Genomic DNA, 23,402 nt, shown 5'->3' on the forward strand with positions numbered 1-23,402 from the left:
TTAACCATCTATCCCCCCTTCAATCCATTCAGAACTCTGCTGCCCGTCTTATGTTCCGCCTAGACCGATATGCTCATATCACCCCTCTTCTCAAATCACTTCAATGGCTTCCGATCAGGTACCACATACAGTTCAAGCTTCTCCTACTAACCTACAAATGCACTCAATCTGCAGCCCCTCATTACCTCTCTACCCTCATCTCCCCTTACGCTCCTACCCGTAACCTCCGCGCACAGGACAAATCCCTCCTCTCAGTACCCTTCTCCACCACCGCCAACTCCAGGCTCCACCCTTTCTGCCTCGCCTCACCCTATGCTTGGAATAAACTCCCTGAGCCCATACGCCAGGCCCCCTTCCTGCCCGTCTTCAAATCCTTGCTCAAAGCCCACCTCTTCAATGTCACTTTCGGCACCTAACCATTGTACCTCTATCCAGGAAATCTAGACTGCCCCCAATTTGATTGACTGCACTTTTTTGTCCTTTAGATTGTAAGCTCCTTTGAGCAGGGACTGTCCTTCTTTGTTAGATTGTACAGCGCTGCCTAACCCTGGTAGCGCTTTAGAAATGTTAATTAGTAGTAGTAGTAGTAGTAGTAGTAGTAGTAGTCTGACCTAGTAGGGCAACTCTTGTGTTCTTATAACTGGCATGGGTCGAGCACTGGTGTCATGCCTAGGGAGGGGAGAAAAGATGTCTGATAATATATGTATGTGTGAGACAGTCCAAAAATCTCTCCCACCCTCAATTCAAAATAAAGTCGAGGTGACCAAAACTCAGAAGTTACTAGTTATAATTATACATCTTCTGTCCCTTTTCCTTTGTGCCCAGTTGTTTTACTTCTTCTCCCCTGCTCCTCCATTCTGAACAATTTCTGATCCTTCCTCCCCATGACTCCAGTGCCCCTTTCTACTCCCCCCCCCCCTCCAGAGGTTGTTCTCTGCCCCTTCTTTCTATGTCATTTCTGTTTCCCCTCACTGTACTCCTTTATCTCACTTCCCTTCCTCTCTAGTAGCCAGGTTTTTTCAGCTGCAGCAAACAGTGTACTTTTACAAGGCTATTGTAATATAAATCAGCAGGATGGAGACACTTAAAAAAACCCAACAAATTATCTGCAAAGTCTCAAGATTTCTGCAGGAAGGGAATATAGCAAAACAAAAGGGTATGTGGGCATTAAAGCAGAAAACAGAAGAAGTGATACCAGGTAGTAAACATGTCCAGCTTCAATGTCAATGGCTGGCAGAAAAAAGAGAAGGCAGTCCCCGAATTAGCAGCTATTATGTTTCTTTGTGCTCCGCTCCGCTATCTGTGCACGCCTGCTAACTGTATGGAAAACTAGCCACTTAGAGAACCGTCAGAAGAATAGATGCGAGCGAATCAAACAATCCATAAGCATGTTCACAAAGCTAAAACACAAAAACAAACAGAGCCAATGTGAAAAGTAGCACATGGTCGGGCTGTATGATTGTGCAGATATAAAGGTTAAGAGATGTTAACACGCTGATGGCAGTCTGTGTGACTGTCAGGCTGCTTCTCTTTTCCTTACTCCTGAAAAATGGAAAGTAGCTGCCCACCTAGTTTATGTCGGCAAACGTGTATTTCTCACCCCTGTTTACCTATTTTACAAAAAGGGTCATGGATTTGATATACCACCTTTCTGTGGTAGAAGTGAAGCAGTTAGCTTATATGTAGATACCTTCCCTTTCCCTAGTGGGCTTATAATCTAAATATAGTAGCTGGGGAGATGGAGGGTTATACAATTTGTCCAGGGTCACAAGGAGCTGCAGTGGAAATTGAATCTGGTTCTCTAGGTTCTCAGTCCGATGCACTTACCATTAGGCTGCTCCTCTGCCCTAGGTGCACTATGTAAAACTGGACTTCTGATCTCTCATGCCCTATGCCTCTTCTACTTCTTTCAACATACTTAACCTATCAGATAATATAATTTGGCAAGGTGAAGTAATTAGTGAATTATCTTCATGCTGTCACATTCGCTGTTTTAATTTTGAAGCTTGACTTTAAGACAAGATGCCAGTTATTTTTGGACTGTCTAATTGAGATGAAATGGGACATTGTCCTGGGGAGATCAATTGTCCATGTGGTAGGTTGTGAACTAGTTTGTTATTTATAGTTGATGTTGTTTCTGTGTGTTGGCTGACATCCAGTGATGTTCACCAAAGGATATTTTACCCTGATTCCTCCCACTAATCATCCTCCTCCCTCTCCTCCTCATCACACCCAGTGCGGGCTCATTCTGCTCCCCCAATTGCTGCTTCCCTTCCTCAGGCTGCATGAAACTCAGCCTTTGGATCTGCACACACCACCCTTGTCTTTGCCTCCTTCCATCCGCTAGTTCGCATGCCTCGTTCTAGGAGATCAAGCATCATCATCTCCCTATGGCCAAATTACATGTGTATCTGCTAAAGTAGGCATACAAACAGGTCCCACCAAAGGCAGTTGTGGGCAGTTGCAGAGCAGCCAGTTCATATTTTAAAACAGGAGTCTTCAAATCCAGTCCAAAGCCCAGCCTGGTTTTCAGGATTTCCACAATGAATATGGAAGAGATCTATTTGTATCCACTTCTTCAACTGCGTGCAAATAGATCTCCTACATATTCATTGTGGAAATCCTGAAAACCAGGCTAGGTTGTATATCTCGAGGACTGGATTTGAAGATCCCTGCTTTAAAGCTTATAGTGCCCCAGTGACCAAATGCGAAACAGTACAGGAACTGACATAGAGACCACGGAAACATAAACACGTAGAGAGCAATTCTACAAAGGGACACCTACGTGGAGCCTGTTCTATAAAGAAAAGTAGGCACCTACTTTTATTATAAAGGGCCAGATTCTGTAAATGGCTTCTAAATTGTAGATGCATCCGATTAACGAGCCTAGCATTATTCTATATAACGTGCCTATGTTATTTGGAAAAGCCTACCCCAAAGACTCAGCATGTGTCTCCACCTCTTGATTCACATCAATATAATGTCAATTTTGGACTCATCCACCCTTCCCTTCTCTCCCCTGGTTTCCTGTTCCTTTCTTTTCTTCCCCATCCTCTCCTTTATTTCTTATGCAGGTTTAATGATGTATTAGCTTCATTTACTGTATTGGCGGCCGCCTTTGCGGTGCAATGTAAGCCACATTTGGCCTGACACAGTTGGGAAAATGTGGGATATAAATGAGATAATAAATAAATAAATAAAGTTAGGCCCAGTATATAGAATAGCATATAGGACCGGAGTATGCACCTACATTTAGGTGTGGCCATTTACGCCACTGAAAACTTGGCGTAAATAGGTGCATTCTATTACAATGCGTGTAAATTAGAGTAATGCCCCCAACATACCCATGCTGCTCCCATGGCCTCACCCCCTTTTCAACAATGTGTGTTAGAATTTACGCACACCTGTTTTTAGAATATGTGTAAAAAGAAGTGCACATAAATTCCAATTATTGGCAATGAGTGATGATAATTGGTTGTTACTGGCCAATTATCATCACTGATTGGCTCGTGACTTAGTTGAGTAGCATATGTAAATTGGCTGTGTGCACAATTTAATGCGCGTTACGCTCCGTGCCTTATATAGAATCTGTCCTAGAATGATAACATAACTGTATATGTGTGTGTGTGTGTGTGTGTGTGTGTGTGTGTGTGTGTGTGTGTGGTAAGGCAAGAGAGCTAAGATATGCACATAGGGGTCCTTTTACTAAGGTGCGCTGAAAAATGGCCTGCGGTAGTGTAAGTGCATGTTTTGTACGTGTGCAGAATCATTTTTCAGTGCATCATTTTAAAAAAATTTTCCGAAACTGGATGTGCGGAAAAATGAAAATTGCCGTGCATCTATTTTGGGTCTGAGACCTTACCACTAGTCATTGACCTAGCGGTAAAGTCTCACACAGTAACCAGGCGTCAAATGCCACTTGGCGTGTGCCCAATACTAGCGTCCCAAAATAAAAATTATTTTTCGGATACGCGTATTGGACACGTGCTAAAAATGAAATAACCGCAAGAGCTACACGGTAGCTGGGTGGTAACTGCATTTTGGCACACGTTGAGCACGCTTAGATGCTTACACGGCTTAGTAAAAGGGCCCCATAATTTATAGTGCTCTATAAATTATGCACACAAGTGTGCTCTGTCCATCCTCCACCCAAACTCTGCTCCTGTGAACGCTCATCTGCAAACTGTATACACTCGCCCCCCTGAGATGCCAGGACACCAACTGGGCAACCTAGAGGTCAGTGCAATGGACTTCAGACAACGCTCCCACATGCATAGCTCCCTTACCACGGGTGCTGAGCCCCCAACCCCCGTCCCCCAAAACCCACTACCCACAAATGTACAACACTACCATAGCTCTTAGGGGTGAAGGGGGCACCTACATGTGGGTACAGTGGGTTTTGGAGACCTCCCATTTACTAGCACAAGTGTTACAGGTAGAGGGGGATGGGCCTGGGTCCACCTGGCTGAAGTGCACTGCAGTACCCACTAAAAGTGCTCCAGGGACCTGCATACACACAAGCCTCTAGGACTTGTTGCTGCTATATAACATTGGCACACCAGTTGACACCTGAAGACTGATCTCTCCGAAAACGTCCTTTATTGGAATAAGCATGCTTACTCACAGTTAACTGCAGATCAGAGGTTGTGCCCCACTGGCAACGAGTCTCCCTGGTACTGAGATGAGCAGTAAGTCAGAGCTGGCAGAATGGTGTACAATGCCCTCTTTCAGCCACATTCAAGGTAAGAACTAAGTTCTGTAACGTGGGAACACGTGAAAGGGATCTAAAACTGGCTTACAAAAATGGCCACTACCTCATGGACTACCGGAAACAAAACAGGGCACACTCTGACCCAGTAAGCAGGGGGAAAAGCACCATGGGAGTAGAGCCTACCAACTACCAACATCGTGAGCATTTGCCACAAGCTAGTGGAATCACGGAGCCCAATACCCTTCTTCACCCACCACAATGCATTGGTGATGTGACTCTGCAGTGCGCATAACAGAAAAGGTGTCACACTCACCCGAGAGCCACATCAGAACCAGGGAAAGGCTGTCAGAGGATAGAACACATTCTGCTGTCGTGGAGGTGGGTACGGCATTTGAGGCTGGCATAGAGGCTGGAAAAAAAGTTATTAAAGTGGGGGTTTTTTTGGTGGGAGGGGGTTAGTGACCACTGGGGGAGTCCGGGGAGGTCATCACCGATTCCTTCCAGTGGTCGTCTGGTCAGTTGGGGCACTTTTTTGGGACTTGTTCGTGAAAAAAAAGGGTCCAAAAAAAGTGACCCAAAATCGCGGTAAAAACGCCTTTTTTTCGATTATCAGCAAAAGACGCCCATCTCTCCTCGGCTGATAACCACGCCCCAGTTCTGCCTTCACCATGCCTCCGACACGCCTCCGTCAACCTTACCCGTTTCCGCGACGGATTGCAGTTGGAAACGCCCAAAATCGGCTTTCGATTATACCGATTTGGGTGCTCACGGGAGAAAGACGCCCATCTCCCAATTTGGGTCACAATATAGGCGTTTTTCTATTTCGATTATAAGCAGGTCTATGTATCTTAGCTATATTTAAGTCCCCACATTTATTCAAAAATCTTTTTGGTCAATTAATTGGATTTTACATATCTACACAATAGCATATAGTCAGATTTCTGGCATTTACATGCATTTCTGCAGGTATTCTAATCATTTATATGCACATGTGTCATGTAAATGTTAGTGTCGTCTTTATAGAGTTACCCCCATTATGTATATAGATCCTTCTAAGACTAACTTAGGAAATCAAGTAGAGAAAAAAAAGATTAATACCTATAAGAGAAAAGAGATTGATTTGGCTGTCGTGTTTCATTTACAATGGTTTCTTACCTTATTCCACTAAAAGTTCTCATTGCCATTTCACTGGTTGATCAATCATCCTATTATTATAGCCTATGCCTGTCCAGATCTCCTCTTCAGTACTGAGTAGTAAATTACTGCTCTTATTGCTATTGACACTAATTTTTCAGGAGACACAGGATACTTTACAGGTTTGATTTAACATCTTCTCTATGGAGCAATAAAGAGAGTCACTGATAATGTCATAAGAAATTTTGGACCTGTTTGCAAAACAAATATTCAAGCAACCCTATGTAGCACAGACAGTGAATTAGTGGCACCTATTCTCTTCTTCCAACAGTTGCTTCCTTTAAATGGCAGGCAAAATCATTTTATCGGAAGAGTATGGTGATATTCATATTCTGGCTGCTATTCAAAAATTATTTAACCATCCGGGAATAACTCCTGGCCTTTTAAATATTAAATAACATTTTGGTGCCTAACCGTGGATGTTCAGTGGGAGATAACTGATTGTCTCTGCTGAACTAGCCACTAAATCTCCATTACCCTACCTGTAGAGGCCTCAAATATAAATCCACTTACGCTCCCTCCTTTTCCTTTATTAGTACCCAAAAGCTGTCAAAACTACTCAAAACCATCTCAACTTTAGGAAATTACTCAAGACCAACCTGTTCCGGAAGGCCTACCCCCATGATCCAATATAAAACCTAAAGTCTTGCAAAACAGCATATAAATGGACCATTTTGGACTCTCTTACCTTTACCCACTTTCCCTTTACACCCTATTCTTTCTATCCTTGCTGATTACTACAGTCTATTGTATTTGTATAACTACCGGATTGGCGATAGCCTTTTCGGTTTATTGTAAGCCACATTGAACCTGCAAACATGTGGGAAAATTGTGGGGTATAAATGTGATAGATAAATAAATAAATATATATATGGCACCTAAAAAATCAGCTCTGAAATCAGTGCCAAGTGCATGCTAATCTAGGCGCCGATTATAGAATACGCCTAGGGGACCTTTTATAAAGGTATGTAAGGGCCTATGCGCATCCAGCGCATGCCAGATTGGCATTACCGCCCAGCAACCACGTGCCCCGGGGTGGTAATTCCAAATTTGGCGTGCCCTTTATACAATAGCGTTCAGTGTGGATTTGGCGCCTAACCTTTAGGCGCTACATATATGCCTGCTAAAACACAACTTAGGTGTTCTTCGGGCTAATTCTGTAAATCTGCATGCAGCTTTTTGGAAAGTTGGGCGCAGACATTTGGGCACAATATGTAGAATCTGACAGTTAAGTGTGTAAATGTAAAGGGGCATTTACAGAGGAGCATGGATGGGACCAACATTTACGCACATAACTTACAGAACAAGTTACACACTAAAGTATTGCATTTATATATGCTTATTCATTAATTGGATATACTGCCTTATCAGAATTTGTTCGAAGTGGTTTACATTTATAAAAATGAATAAAATCAGCAGAAAGAGCACCATTGAAATTGATAGAAAAGCTAGTTGACACACTCAAACTCAGGATAAAGAAGAGAGGGAAAGGACAAAACATGGAGAAAGGAAGTGATGGGGAAAGAGATTGTTCAGAAATCATTCAGACATAGCAGAACTGGAAAAAAAAAAAAAGAAAGACATCAGGAACTTGATGATCCATAAGCTATTTCAAAGTAGTATTTTTTTTAGGTAGGATTTAAATTTTGAAAAGGAGAGTTCTGATCTGATATACAGTAAGTGGGTAGGTCATTCCATAGTATTGGAGCTAAATAAAAGAATGCAGGTGTTCTAGTCATAAGAATATAAGAGTGGCCATACTGGGTCAGACTAATGGTCCATCTAACCCAGTATCCTTTTTTCCGAACAGTGGCCAAGCCAGGTCACAAGTACCTGGCAGAAACCCAAATCATGGCAACACTCCATACTACAAATCCCAGGTTAAGCAGTTGCTTCCCATGTCAGTCTCAATTACAGACTATGGACTTTTCCTCCAGGAATTTGTCCAAATGGTTTTTAAACCCTGATACACTAACCACTGTTACCACATCTTCTGGCAATGAGTTCCAGAGCTTAACTGTTCTTTGAGTGCAAAAATATTTCCTCCTATTTGTTTTAAAAGTATTTCCTTGAGTGTCCCCTAGTCTTTGTACTTTTGGAATGAGTGAAAACTCAATTTACTTCTATTCGTTCTACACCACTCCTTTCATAGTGTGCCTCTGGCATGCATAAATGGGTGTACCTAAATGTAGGCACATTGATGCCAATTTACACTAGTCTTCTATAAAAGAATCTTGGTGCCCAGATGCTATTATAAAATTAGCTCTCAGCACCAACATCTAGGCATCTAAATGCTGGCATTCACTTACACAATTCCTCCCCAGTGTGCATAAAAGTGATAAAACAGGTGTACTTTATGCAGCATGCATGTAGGTATGTACTTGGACAGAGTTTGAGTGGAACATAGGTGAAGTTATGAAGTAAGTGCATTTTTTATGAAATGCATGCAGTGTTGCAGATTTTACACCTGTACATTCACATTATCTCTTGAGCAGTTACAGATGTTCTTGACTTTCCCTCCAGGAACTTGTTCAAACCTTTTTTTAACCCCAGATACGCTAATCATTGTAACCACATCCTCCGGCAGCAAGTTCCAGAGCTTAACTGTTCGTTGAGTGAAAAAATATTTCCTCCTATTTGTTTTAAAAGTATTTCCTTGTAACTTCATTTAGTATCCCTTGGTCATTGTACTTTTTTAAAGAGTACAAAATCGATTCACATTTACCTGTTCTACACCACACAGGATTTTGTAGATCTCTATAGTATCCCCCCTCAGCCATCTCTTTTCCAAGCTGAAGGCTCTTTAGCCATTCCTCATATGAGAGGACATGCATAAACCAGCATTTACATGTTTACATTGCATAATCATCTAAATTGCGATTTTACAAAGCTAAAACTGAAAAACATTCATCTGTCAAGGGGGTGTAGTCTCGGGCAAGCCTAAAAAAGTACAAAACATTTTATACAGCTTATCTCAGAAATAGTGAATTTTCCCCAAGTCCATTTAATAACGGTCTATGGACTTTTCCTTTAGGAAGCTGTCCAAACCTTTTTTTAAACCCCGCTAAGCTAACTGCCTTTACCATATTCTCTGGCAACGAATTCCAGAGTTTAATTACATGTTGAGTGAAGAAAATCTTTCTCCAATTTGTTTTAAATTTACTACATTTTAGCTTCATCACATGCCCCCTAGTCCTAGTATTTTTGGAAAGCATAAACAGACGCTTCACATATACCCGTTCAACTCCACTCATTATTTTATAGACCTCTGTCATATCTCCCCTCACCCGCCTTTTCTCCAAGCTGAAGAGACCTAGCCGCTTTAGCCTTTCCTCATAGGGAAGTCGTCCCATCCCCTTTATCATTTTCGTTGCCCTTCTCTGCACCTTTTCTAATTCCACTATATCTTTTTTGAGATGCGGCGACCAGAATTGAACACACCATGGAGCGATACAAAGGTATTATAACATCCTCATTTTTGTTTTCCATTCCTTTCCATGTATTTTGAAATACTAAGGACTCTTGAGATGTTCCGACCTGAACATCTCGATTGGATTCATCTGTCCTTTCTAAAATGCAGCTCTTCACTGCATAAGTTCTGCAAACCCCCAGACTCATTTTACTAATGTAATATAGCTAATATTGTTGTAAAATGATTGAAATAAAACTGCTTTGTCTCGGAATTTAAATTTCCAAATTTTTAAAACGCAGTTAGACTCTGGTGAACTGTAATACTAATTTGCATAAAAGGCAGTGAAAAACTTGAACTGTCCTGTTTGTTGCCTTTCTTATAATAGAAAACTGAAGCCCGATGATAGTTTTTTTCTTCTCATTCTGTGATAGTACAAGGCAATGTTTCTGAGTCGTGATTTTCATGATCTTTAGTGTTTCATATCTCAACTGAGAAAGAGAATCCAAAGGAAAATGTCAGTCAATAGAACTTTGTCTAAGCAGTACTGCTTTTTTCACCATCATTATTCCCCCCAAATTATGATGATGACATTTCAGGCATAACAGAATGAACTTAAAATGTTTAAATAATTTGAAACATAATCAGCATCTTGCGTTCTTAAAATCCCATACCTCTCTGTTCACAAAGCCGCGCAGCGATGCCGACACAGCCTATTCAAAGTAAATGGGGCTGTGTCGGCATTATCGCACTGGCAGCTGCTAGAGTGGCTTTGTAAACAGGGGGGATAAATTGCAAAACACTTTCCTCAGTCTTGCAATCACATAGATAAAAAAAAGAGAACCTACTTTATCTTGATAGCTCATGTAGTGTATCACTTTATACCAAGGCAGCAAAAGGTGACATAAATGACAAAGATTCCAGGTTTCCACCAGAGCCAATATGACTATGTTACAGGATGCTCATGATTCTCATTTCCAAATACAGCAAATACAAAGAAAAAAGATTGGGGGCCCCTTTTACTTAGCTGTGTAGGTGCCTACGCGTGCTCAATGTGCGCCAAATTGGAGTTACTGCCCGGTTACCGCGTGGCCCTTGCAGTAATTTTTCAATTTTGACACCCATCTGCAAAATATTTTTTATTTTCTGGTGCGTGTAAGTGGCACCTGATGCACGTAGGTCATTAACACCCAACATTTTTACTGCTGGGTCTATGGCTGGCGGTAAGGTTTCAGACCCAAAATGGATGTGCAGCAATTTTGATTTTTGCCGCACGTCCAGGTTTTCAGGATATCCACAATAAATATTCATGAGAGAGATTTTCATGCAGTGGAGGTAATGCATTCAAATCTCTCTCGTGAGTATTTCATTGTGGATATCCTGAAAACCTGACTGGCTGGGATGCCTCCAGGACCAGGTTTAGGAACCACTGTCTTACAACAAATAAGTTTGTGTAAATTAGCATTTGGCAAGTGATTTCATCCTGGCACTTCATAAACTTAACTTGGTGTTTAGTAGTACTGTAAAGAGCAGAAACATTCAGGTGTGTTTCAAGTACCAGCAGCCGAGGGGAAGAAGTTTTGCCTTTTAGTGGGTAAGACCAGATTTGCTTGAGTGCTTTCCCTATTGCAGGAGCTGTCCCTTTATGTGATTTAGAAGAACCTGTGTCAGGAATGATTTATCCATTGACAGCTAAGGATAATAAGATATGAGGAAACATACAGTTCACCCTTTTACAGATTAACCTGCAGTCTGCATTAGGCAAATTTGATGGCATTAAAAGATTTTGCCAATTTGTCTGGAAACAATTTCTCTTTTCTGTTGTGTTAGGGGTAACATTTCATGCCACTCTACTAATTTAAATGGCTTTGATAAATTGTCCGAGAGGTTAGAGAGTTGCACTGTAGGTATATATTAAAGCTTTAAAATAAAAAGGCTATTAACTTAATTGTTAAAGGAAATAAATCTGTTGAAACTGAAAGGGCTGGCAAGACCTCCAGAGAACACAGTTGTATCATTGTCCCACTGCGATATTTAACACAAGGTTTAGGAAAGAAAGTAGGGGACTTCACTTCTCTTTCAAATAGAGACAGCATCCAGTGCCCATCCGATGCAAGGTATCTACTGTAAAGGTACCTGGAAAGGTAAAGTTTGCTTAGAGAACATTATTCTATAACTTTTCATTCAGACATTTTCATGATCACATGTGAGCAAGTGTTGGGTTGGTGAGTAGCTAGAGAAGAATTTGATTAGAAATCATATATGCATGCTTTCTCTAGTAAAGAAAGAGAGTGAGGGAGAGAGTTTGAGAGTTTGTTCAGTCTGCCACCCCCCCCCCCCCCCCCCCCCCCCGCACTTCAGCTCAGCATTGGGAAGTTGCCGTTATCTGCTTAACTCAGTTTGTATTTTGCTGCCGTTCAGAGTGAGATATTGATTTACCCCCTGTATTTTACTGAATTATAATGACCCAAAACATCTGACCTCAGGTTACTAGAATTAGTTGGGAGCACGAAGTTGGAAAGTCTGTTCTTAAAGGGCCAGCTGTTGAATCCAATAAACTAAAATGTGTATTTCTTGTCCCTGAGAGCTTCAACTTGACATGCGTCACTCAAAACTGTATTTTCTGTATTAATGTTTTAAAGTCTGCTAAAAAAGAAATGAGGTCGTTCAGAGAAATGAGCATACATTTTTTATAACTTAATACTTCAAGATTAATAATGCATGGAATAGTATAGCTGAGCTTCATGTGAGGAAGACGAGTCGTTTCGTCATGGCAAGGTAACTGCATGGAACTGCTAGAAGAAAGTTACTGGGCAAGAACCAGTCCAGGTAAAGGTTTGAGCATTGAGAAAGTAGTTGTCTTATTCAGCACAGTACCTCAGTGGAAAGAGTGAATGTAACTTAATGTGTAGGACATTTTTACCTTTTACATTTGGTATGATTGTAGAAGGAAACTGCCTTGGTTTAAGTTAAAAGGTAGAGTCTTTTTTTTTTTTTGCTCTTTCTTGCCAAAGATAGTGACATTAACATGCAGCTGGGCTTCTCTGATAAATGGATTCTGTTAGGTCACCAAGGGGATACATGTGACATTAAGTGATTTACAGTCCTTTAGCTTAATGAAATTGTTTCAGTGAGATGACGCTGAGAGCTTTTAATGGATAGCTTTTCTTGATGTAATGAAATTGCATTCCTTTGGCATTTAATATAAGGTGCAGTTATTATTTACTGGAGCTCTCCCAGAGCTGCTGTTTGGTGCAGACAGTTCAGAACATAAAGAGATTTCAGTGGCAGCGTCAAGGCCAGAACGGCGTGTGACATTTTCTGGAGCAGATGAGTGTATCTGTGAGAGCATTTCAGATAGTGCGGCCTAGCTGCATAGACCCGCCAAGAGGCTTCCTCAGACACCGCCACTGCTCCCGTTCCTCTCTGTTATGCTGATCCTCCTAATCTGTTTAACAGGCAGCTGGATTACAACCAGATCAGCTGTATTGAAGATGGGGCATTTCGAGCACTGCGTGACCTGGAGGTGCTGTAAGTACTGTTTTCATGTATAACTCTAAAGAAGAGACAGAGAGAGAAAGAAAGAGAGAAAGTACCAGTGAGTTTAGGAATGAATGCTTATCTGCTTGTTGTAGTCCTGCTGTCTCTATGGTGTGCCGAAAAGATGTTTTTGAAAATGAACTTGGATGTGCTATGAAATGATTTTTCTTTTGCATTCAGTTCCATCTGCAGCAGGAATTAGAGCTGCATCAAATTGTCTCTCTCCTTTCATTCTATCTCTGCTGTATATAGAGAAAAAGAGAATAAACAGATGAAAGTGTGTAATAAAATAGTGCTTTGAACAGTTCTTGATTTTTTATATTTATAACTGGGCTTTCCTGTCTCTTTAATATGCTCTCCTTATTGTATATTTGACATTTTCTCATAGGGGGAGGGAACCTTCATGCATCAGGGCAACAGAAACATTTTTTTTAAAAATCCTGAGTTTTCTCTCCCAACAGCTGAGATGTCAGTCTTCAAACGGAGCCAAACGCTGGGTAAACTGTGACTTTAATGCTCTGAAGCCCCATGTTAATGTTCCTTTATCTTATGTTTTTGGCAGCTGATTCGGTGATGAGTATTTGTTCCATTACAGTGGTCAAGGAGTACAATCTCACATTGCTTTTTGCAATTTTTTTCCCTCTATGTGGAAGCTGCTGTTGTGAGAAATTAAAACTGGCAAAATAACCTACAGTGACATTTAATCTTTAAACAGAAATCCTGGTGAGAGTCTGGGGCTAAAAGAAAACTGTAAGAAATAGCGGAGTACATATGTTTGAGATATATTTTCCATCCAGAACCTCACTTTCTATGGTTATCTGTATATCTGGGAACCAAGTAAAATGATTTTTGTCTTTCTGTAAAGTGCTTCAGCCCTCTCTAGGCTTAAAAATCAAATAAAAAGGTGCTAGGGTGAATTCAGTGTTTCATGGACAGAGGCTGCATTCAGCAAAGCGTTTCATGAATCAGCACTACAATTGACTGACTAAGCTATTTTTTAAAGACTTAAGTGTAGAATATTTAAGGTATTTACACACAAAGTAAAAATATAGTATGAGAACTGCATTCCATAGGATGGCAGCTTTTTTCCCTTACTGCCCCCAAGCACTGTTCATGCAATGACATTTTACCCATATAAATCCAATATTAATAGAGCAGATATACCTTACTTCCTGAATTCCATTTAAAACAAAATCATTCCCATATTGAAGTGTAATTGATAGAGGGATGTATTTTTTTTAAATACCTTGTGCACTGTATCCAGATACCTAATATCATGTGATCTATATTTTCCAAGGACGAGTAACAAATCTCTGCTGGAACTGTAGGGTCGTGGAGGAAGCGGTCAGGAGCAGGTTGTTGTTGGGTTTTTTTTTCTTCAAATTTTTGGCTTCCGATACAATTTCCACGTGAGGAGACATAACCAAACGCTTCCAAAGCAAAGAACGTTTATCCATGCATTTTTAAAGCAGTCTTGTTTAAAGATCAGCCACAGGGCATAGCTGTTGTACCAAACTAGTGATCCTCAAAACTTTAGCTATAGATCACATGGCCCAATCTGCCTTTCCTTTTTTCTTTAGTATCATTTAATTATAATATTTGGAGATTGGCGAGTGTGTGTGTGTCTGTGTATATATATATATATATATATATATATATATATATATATATATATATATATATATATATATATATATAAACTTAAATTATAAAGAAAATATAAGCATTATTCACCGCATCATATATATATTTGTTAAAAGCACAGTAATATATTATAATATATTAGTCAATTTTAAATAAAATACATCACATAATAGCAACGTTTCGGTTCAGCAGCAGAGCCACCCTCAGCATGCTGGTTGATCTGCTAGGAAAGACTGTTTATTTACCTTGTGTATATAGTTTTTATTTGTAACAGTAACTATGGTTAAATACTTTCTGCATTCCAAATAAAAACTTTGGCTGTAATCTCTATTAAAATAATAAGGGCTTCTTTTACAAAGTCGCGCTAGCGATTCCAGTGCAGCAAATGAGAGGAAACCCATTCAATTCCTATGGGCTTCCTTTCATTTGCCGAGGGGGGGATCGTTAGCGCGTCTTTGTGAAGGAGCCGTTCAATGAAAAATCTATTGTGCTTAGAATCTGCTTGATCGAACTAGTAATCTCAGTGAAATGTAGTTATGACACCTTAAATAAGACTCCTGATTTAATCTAATCTAATCCAATCAAAGTACGTATAGACTGCTAGATCCCAAAGATAGTCCTAAGTGGTTTACATTGTAATCGAAATAACAAACCACAATAACAATGACAGTTTACAATAGATATTTCTGAAACAAACAAAAAGACATGTAGAATGATAATAGTTTTATCTAGGCAACAAAACAACATCATTTTAAACAACTGTACATCCCTACTGGAGACCAAAGGGCTAGCTGCACTAGTGATTCTAGTGCGGCAAATGCGGCAAAGCCCATTTAATTCCTATGGGCTTCATCCCATTTGCCACGTGGGAATCACTAGCGCGGCTTTGTGAAAAGAGACCAAAGTGAGCTGGCAGGAAAAAGAAGCCACCTGGGCGACAATCTGCAAGTGGTTTGAAAATGTAGTTCTCAGGTAGTTTGAGCTGACACCTCATAAAAAGGTAATTAGTCACCTGAAGCCAACTGTATGCTGCCATTTTTAAAATGAGAAACAAGGTTACAAACCTTAATGTTCGAGGAAAAAGGTTACCTTATATATATGTAATTAGTGGGGGGGGGGGGGGGGGTCTTTCACTAAAGGTTAGCTTGAGTTATGTGCAGCAGGTCCTATTTTATTCCTATGGGCCCTGCTGCAGATAAGTGTGTGTGTGTGTGTGTGTGTGTGTGTAATTGCAGATTATGTGTGTGTGTGCATGTTTATATGTGTGTGCCATTAAGATAATACCTATACTTGTGTTGATAAGGTCTCTTCTGATAGGTGGCATCAAACCTGTGGTCTATAGCCCATCACATTATGTCTGACAAATAACAATATTTTAGTTTGAAGAGGATATTTTACATTTTACAAGTTTTGATGATAGGTTTTCATAAATACCAAAGAATTATTTTTTATACCCACACTTTGCTTTCCAGAACTTACCCGTAAGTTGTGTCGTCTTCGAACGGTGTTCAAATTTGTTGCATGCGCTATATTTAACAATGACATTCCATCCAAGTGAATGTCAAGTTACATTATAATCAGTGCTTCAGCAACATGTGGTTACTAAGGTAGATTTCATGATGCACAATGGCCAATGAGTCAAAATGAAAAGAGAGCAATATTCTTTCTATTCTACATGTCTTTTCCCCCCAATTCTAGTTGTATATATTGAAGTGCGGACAATTAAGGCCAGGTGAATGGAGAACCTAAACTTGAAGATGTGAAAGATCTCTTTCTCTTTGCCCCATCAGTAAACCACACCCTGTACTCTTAAACTGAAAGTTTTTTTGCTTATTTTACAGGTGTTACAGATGTTAATTTAAGTGTCCCTTTTAAAAAAAGATGTTTGCAACATGTACTGTTAATGTTGTAGCTGTGTGTAAACCGTAAACTAGTCTACCCTAGCTATTAAAATGATGGAAAGCGTATCTTTGGACATTAAGGACAACATAACACTTTTCATTAGAAAATTATTTTAACTAGATGTGTTGTTTAAATTCTGTTTATCTAACCTTTACTATTGCAGAATGTGTTGGCGCAGAAATAAGTCACAACTTTACATGTTTAATAATGTTAGAGCTCCAGCATTAAAAGTGTTATTACTGCTGATGTTGCCTAAAGGTAGGATTGTTACAGTCCAAACTATGTAGGTGTTTTGTTTAGCTTTTTTAAGATGCTTTTTTCATCCAATTTTTTTGTCTGAATTAATTTTCCTGAAATGATAAAAATTTCATATGGAAATCTGACACCACTATGCATTCAACAATAAGACGGAGCATTCTTATAATGATTGTGAGATATGGCTGTCGTCCTACTGCGGGTGGTTCCCCTCCGGCAATGCTCACGAAGCCCATTCAAAGTGAATGGACTTTGTCAGCATTACCGCAATGGGGACTGCTAGTGCAGTTTGATAAAAGATGCCCTAAGGAAGGAAATTATCCGTGTAGGCTACTACTAAGAAGTGTTATTATACTGTTCACCCCAGTTATTAGTAACTGGGAGGGGGGGGGGTCCTTTTTTCTAAAGATTAGCTCGCATTATCTGCAGCAGGGCCCATAGGAATAAAATGGGTCCTGCTGCACATAATTTGAGCTAATCTTTAGTAAAAGACCCTCCAGGTGTCATTGCATAACATGGGACCTGTGCTAAAATAGCATGCGTTAGTGGTAAACTAATATGTTTTAATGGTAGCCCATGTTGATAACGATGCCCCTGAATATACAGATTAATGGAGGAATGGCCTACTGATTAGTGCAGCGAACTGAGATCCTGGGGAACTGAGTTCAGTTCCTACTACAGCTCTCTGTGATCCTGGGCAAGTCATTTATTTATTGCATTTGTATCCCACATTTTCCCACCTCTTTGCAGGCTCAATGTGGCTTACAATACGTCATGAATAGTGGAGGTTATAAGAAATAAGCATTTAGGATTACAGAAGGATCTTAACCCTCCATTGCCTCAGGTACAATCTTAGGGGTCCTTTTACAAAGCTGTGGTAGAAAGTGGCCTTAGCATGCCTAAGGTTGTAATTACTTCAGCTGGAAAATGACCGATCTTCCACTTTCTGAATTAATGACTATGAGCTAATGTCGCCATTAGTGTTCGGCCATTAACAAAAATGAGTGCGTGAGCCCTTACCGCCACCTGTTTTGTAAGCAGTAAGGGCTCGCACGCTAATCAGGTAGTGCGCGGCAGTGTAGATGTGTTTGCCGATTAGCGCAGAAACACCCACTTTCTGTCCCCCAGACACTCCCCTCCCAGAAAAATAAAAAAAATATTTATTAGCATGTGGTTTGTAGGTGCATATATGGAACTTACTTCAGGAAGCCTCAGTGCATTCCGCGATAAATTCCTTGTAAGCTGTGGTAAACATGCACTAGTGCATTTGCAGCTTAGTAAAAAGTGCCTTTAGACTTCCCTCCAGGGCCAGAAAAATAGCTAGTGTACCTGAATGTAACTCATCGTGAGCCACTACTGAAAGAGGTGTGAGCTACATCCAACAGCCACAGCCGAATACATATTTTGGTCACCAAGCCAGCATTATCTCTTTAATTCTGCTCTCGATAAAACTTAATGAAGTGTATGTTATCTGAATGTCCTGCCCCTCTGCCCCAAATCCAGCCCCATATGTAAGGATAGTATTGGGTTATTCAGACACATTTTCAGCCAGAAAATATCCCTAGAATGTATGAAAATGTATGGATAACAAAGTTACCTGTTCTCCAGGTGCCAGTAAACGTATAACTTCTTTTGAATATCGGTCCGATAATTTTATAACTGGAGCTTATGCGGGAGATTAGACAAGAGCATGACTGGTGACTAAGTTGTTCCTCTCCCATATCCCAAATAAACAGATGTACTACACAGATAAGATAGGAGATAGAAAGAAAAGCACTGTAAAAATATAGGTGCTCAGGTGCATTAAAGTGGTGATGCTGGTACAAAAAAATGTAATACCATGTCCATGTACTAATATCTCCACACACTAATTCCATTAATACCATTATTAGTAATGAGGTCCCATTACATAAAATGGGATCTGTGCTAAAATAACCTGTGTTAATGTATGCTAAAGCAGTAATGCATATTTGCAACTCTAGGGCTATGTGCAAGAGGACTCAATTTGTAGCCCAGTTGTGTGCATTAAACAGTTACATAAGAACATAAGCATTGCCATACTGGGATAGACCGAAGGTCCATCAAGCCCAGTATCCTGTTTTCCAACAGTGGCCAAACTAGGCAAGATCCCAAAACAGTACAATACATTTTATGCTGCTTATCCTAGAAATAAGCAGTGGATTTTCCCAAGTCATCTTAATAATGTCTTATGGACTTTTCTTTGAGGAAATTATCCAAACCTTTTTTAAACCCTGCTAAGCTAACTGCTTTTACCACATTCTCTGGCAACAAATTCCAGAGTTTAATTACACGTTGAGTGAAGAAACCTTTTCTCCAATTCATTTTAATTTAATTACACATTAAGTGAAGAAATATTTTCTCCGGTTTGTTTTAAATGTACTACTTAGTAGCTCCATTGTGTGCACCCTAGTCCTTGTATTTTTGGAAAGAGTAAACAACCGATTCATGTCTACCCATTCCAGTCCACTCAGTATTTTATAGACCTCTATCATATCTCCCCTCAGCCATCTGTTCTTCAGGCTGAAGAGCCCTAACTGCTTTAGCCTTTCCCCATAATGAAGTCATCCCATCCCCTTTATCATTTTAATCGCCCTTCTCTATACCATTTTTACTTCCGCTACAAATTTTTTGACATGCTGTGACCAGAATTGCGCACTGTATTGAAGGTACGGTCGCACCCTGGGGCAATACAGTTTGCCTTTTTAGATATCTAGTAGCAATTTACAAAAGCTCCTTATATCTGCCTAGACATTTTTGCACTCTACATTTCATGAACGCTGAAGAGCAGCAGCAAGTATAACAACACAGGTGTTAAAAATATATTTGGGTTTGGTTCATTATCTTTTCAGTAGTAGCTCAAGGCAAGTTACATTCTGGCACATTAGGAATTTCCTTGTCCCCACAGAGCTTAATAAAGTTTGTAGCTGAGTCAATGAAGGAGTAAGATTCTTGCCTGGGATCACAAGGAGCAGCAGCAGGAGTCAAACCTGACTCTACTGGTTATCAACCTGCTATCCTAACCACTAGGCTACTTCTCTCCTTGGTAAAAAAGATAGTTTTTCACCCAAAGAATGGGGCTTACACTGCCCATGTGGGACAGTTTTCAAGACTTCCTGTGGCATCAAGACCAATGCAGGAGCTATAAATTGTCCCTGTATTGAACCCAGATGTCTCATTAATGCCTCACTAACCATGTGTATAATTACTTTGCTTCCAAATAGCAGGTTTTTTTTGGTTGACCTCTATAGTTTGAAATTTCAATAGCGTATGATCAGGGCGGGGCATTCCTTAATCCGTACACTGTTCCAGTATAATCATGTAAATGATTTTTCTATTTCACAACTGCCAGGTCACACCAAGGTGTTCACTATGTGCACACACACACGAATATAAAGAAAACTGTAGTTCGCTTTTAAAGTGTCTTGTATTTTAATTCAAAATCAAATTCTATAAAATTGTGTCGATTAAAACAAAATGTAAAAATGCAAAGGTTGGCCCCATCTCATAAGAACAGCTATAATTCTCCCCCCCCCTACCCCCCACCCCCTTTACTAAGCTGCGCTAGTGGCAGCTGTGCACTAATGCCGACACAATATGGCTTAGTAAACAGAGGGGTAAGTCTGCTTGAGTAGTTCTTGATTTGAATTGACATCCAAGAAGACAGTTACATTTCATTGTAGTGAGCACATTATCTGATGGATCGTGTATCCTGATAACTTCCTAAATTACTATGGGAAATGATAGCGGACAAAAAAATAGAACTGGCATAGTATACAACACCTCTACCCATCTGCCACAGATGTATGCAGATTATGAAAATTCAAAAATTAAAGAAATAGATTGAGAACATGTATCCGTAGTGTGAGTGAATTATAAGAGACTTTTATAGTAGAATTTCTCATATAGTATTCATAAAATGCCACTAGAATCTAGAGATCTGTACCTTCCAATTTCAAATTTCTTGGTTGAAATAGGTTGGGCAATTGAGAAATGAATTGTACATTCCAGAACAGATTCTTGTGAAAACTTTGGAGTAAGCTCCTTGTTAACTTTTCTGCAAATTACATTGAATCACAGTCTAGTAAACATGTTTGGAGCACACTGAAATGCATTTTATGATCTTTTTGGGTACATTTTATAAGTAGCATGTGGTTTCCTATAAGAAAATAATTGTATTGCAGTACAGAGCAATTTGCAGCTTTGAATATAATATGCCCACACAATATTGTAAAATACAGCTGGTTAGTACATTTTGATAGATTAAGGCATGACATATAAATTAAAAATTTGGAGACTAGGAGAATCAGCGAGGCAGTAATTGATGCTGTCAATAGAATTTGTGGATAGATGGTGTAAAGACCAGGGGAAAGTAAGGGAGGAATGAAAACCCACGCTTACAATCCTATTACACTTTTCAAATCTTTATCCTATTGAGAAAATGACCTTGATTTGATCAAGATATAGTCAATAAGGTAGATGCCCAGCCCATAGTGAATTTTCTGCCCCCTATGGATTGAATCTCTGCTACAGGGCTTTCATCCCTAGTTAAAAAGAACTAAAAAGGCGTTAGAAGTGGAGAAAGGGATTTTATATATTGTATTTCTATCGTTATAATCAAAGTGGCTTAAATATTATATACAGGTATGTATTTTGTACCTGCTGCAGTGGAGGGTTAGGTGATTTACGTAGAGGCACAGGTGGCTGTATTGGGAATTAAACCCATTTCCCCATGTTCTCAGGCTACTGCACTAACTCTTAGGCTACTCCGCCACTCCATGTGGAATAGGTGATAGCAAGAAAGAATGCTGAACATAAATACGGATCTTTAAAGCGAAGCTGGCAGTTTTGAGCGGGACATTGAAGGGTATAGTCAATGGCTCTGAAAATTTCTTTCTCAGGGGGTTCTTATCAGTGTGGGCTACTGTTAAAACATGTTATTTTACCAGTAACTTGTACTTTTTTAGTGCAGATCCCATTTCATATAATGAGATCTAGTTACTAATATCTAAGGTTAATGGTAAACTAAGGTGTCTTAACGGTAGCCTACATTGATAACTTCCAATAGTACTTTTAGATAGGAATTGTCAACCTTTCAATCAACCCTTCAATAGAACTATATCTATATACAAAACAAAAGTTCACATAATGCAAAAATTAACATTTAATTTTTGAATAATAGGTGCTCAGCATCCCAAAATCGTTTTAACCATAGGCTGATATTCGAATATTTCAGTCATTGCACCAGTTCTGAATAATAATACAGTTCTTTAGTCCACAACTCCTTATCATCTGAAACTTGTTAGAAAATATATAAAAATATGTTTTCACTTATCTTATAAAATCAGTGACTGTGTTCAATGATTCGGTGTTCTGGTAGTCTTCCTTCTACTTCTCAGATGTTACAAGTTGAAACAATTTACTAACAACTATTATTATTATTACTTGTGTTATTATTCAGAACTGGTGCGATAATTGAAGTCTTGAAATATCAGCCTGTGGTTGAAACGATTTTGGGATTTTAAGCACCTATTATTCAAAAATTAAATTTTAAATTTTGCACTGTGTGAACCCTTTTCTTATATAGAACATTGATAACTTCCCTCCCCCCCCCCCCCCCCCACAAAGAGAGAAATGTTTAAAGCTATTTGGATTGTATTAGTGACCTTTCCAAATCTGAGCTTGGTGTGAGCTACAATCTGGTACAGCATTTGGCTTCCTTCCCTATAGGGCTTAAAACCTGAGGCAAAAGTCATTTACCAAAGCTCACAAAGAGTCTCAGTGGAATTTGTGCCCTGGCTTTTACTGGTTTTCAGCCCAGTGCTCTAACCACTGAGCTATATGAAAATTGTCCTTCTTAAAATCGTTGGAGGTTTCTTTAGATCAGGTTTATAAAACTACAGACAGACTGGATTTTCTAACTAAATCACTTGCTGCATAACCACCCTTCTCTCCCCCACTCTTTGCTCCTTTGGCCATCCAAATGAATAGTAGCTGCAAATTACATTAGCACTTTTATCATTCCTACTTGTGTAGTTTCTCTTTGAAAATTAGTTGCAAAGTATGATTGATATAAATACCTTCGCCGACCCCAGATTGCCCCCTGATAATTTTGTTTTATGGAATTGGTGAAGAAGTGAGTGCCATATATGTACAATAAGATACACTAAAGACAGCATATTTGAAATTGAGGATGGCAAAAAGGAAGAGAATATGGCAATTAATGAAAGAAAATGTGAGGAGATCTCGACAGCAGCAGCAGTCTCATGAAAATGGCATGCAAATGAAAGGCAAATCTACCAAAAAAAGTCTATAAAAGCAGACAGTTAACACCTATTTTTCTGATACATATCCGCTAGCATTTAGAATTCTTATGCTGTATAGCGTAAGTCTAAATGCTCAAGCCAGCAAGTTTTAAAGGCGTATACATGCCTCTTAAATGATCGTGTTTTTAGTCAACATGGCTCATTCTCCTTTTCAATTGCTTTCTCTTGTTGGATTTTCTATTGACATGTAGAATACAGAAGAAACTAGAATTAATCACATCAAGGTAGTGTCCCTCACTGAACAACAAATCAGTTTATTACCCAGACCAGATCAGCAGAGAAGTCTAATCAAATTCAAACTCATTAGAAAGCTCGTTACGAACTTACATAGACTACACAAGCCTTGCTTTTAAGATCTTACTTATACCCACTTTTAAAGTTGCAGGATCTAAAGAGTAAAATA

The 23,402-nt window shown here is 39.6% G+C and overlaps 1 protein-coding gene across 1 annotated transcript in view; it reads left to right on the top strand.

Annotated features, from left to right (window-relative positions):
- Positions 1-23,402, top strand: part of SLIT2 (slit guidance ligand 2) — an 809,356-nt gene that overhangs the window by 495,288 nt on the left and 290,666 nt on the right. The window contains exon 6 of the mRNA XM_030191232.1: positions 12,774-12,845. Coding sequence (XP_030047092.1) covers positions 12,774-12,845 — 72 coding nt within the window. The remainder of the gene's footprint in view (positions 1-12,773; positions 12,846-23,402) is intronic.

This window comes from Microcaecilia unicolor, chromosome 2, assembly GCF_901765095.1.
Source record: "Microcaecilia unicolor chromosome 2, aMicUni1.1, whole genome shotgun sequence".
Lineage (NCBI taxonomy): Eukaryota > Metazoa > Chordata > Amphibia > Gymnophiona > Siphonopidae > Microcaecilia > Microcaecilia unicolor.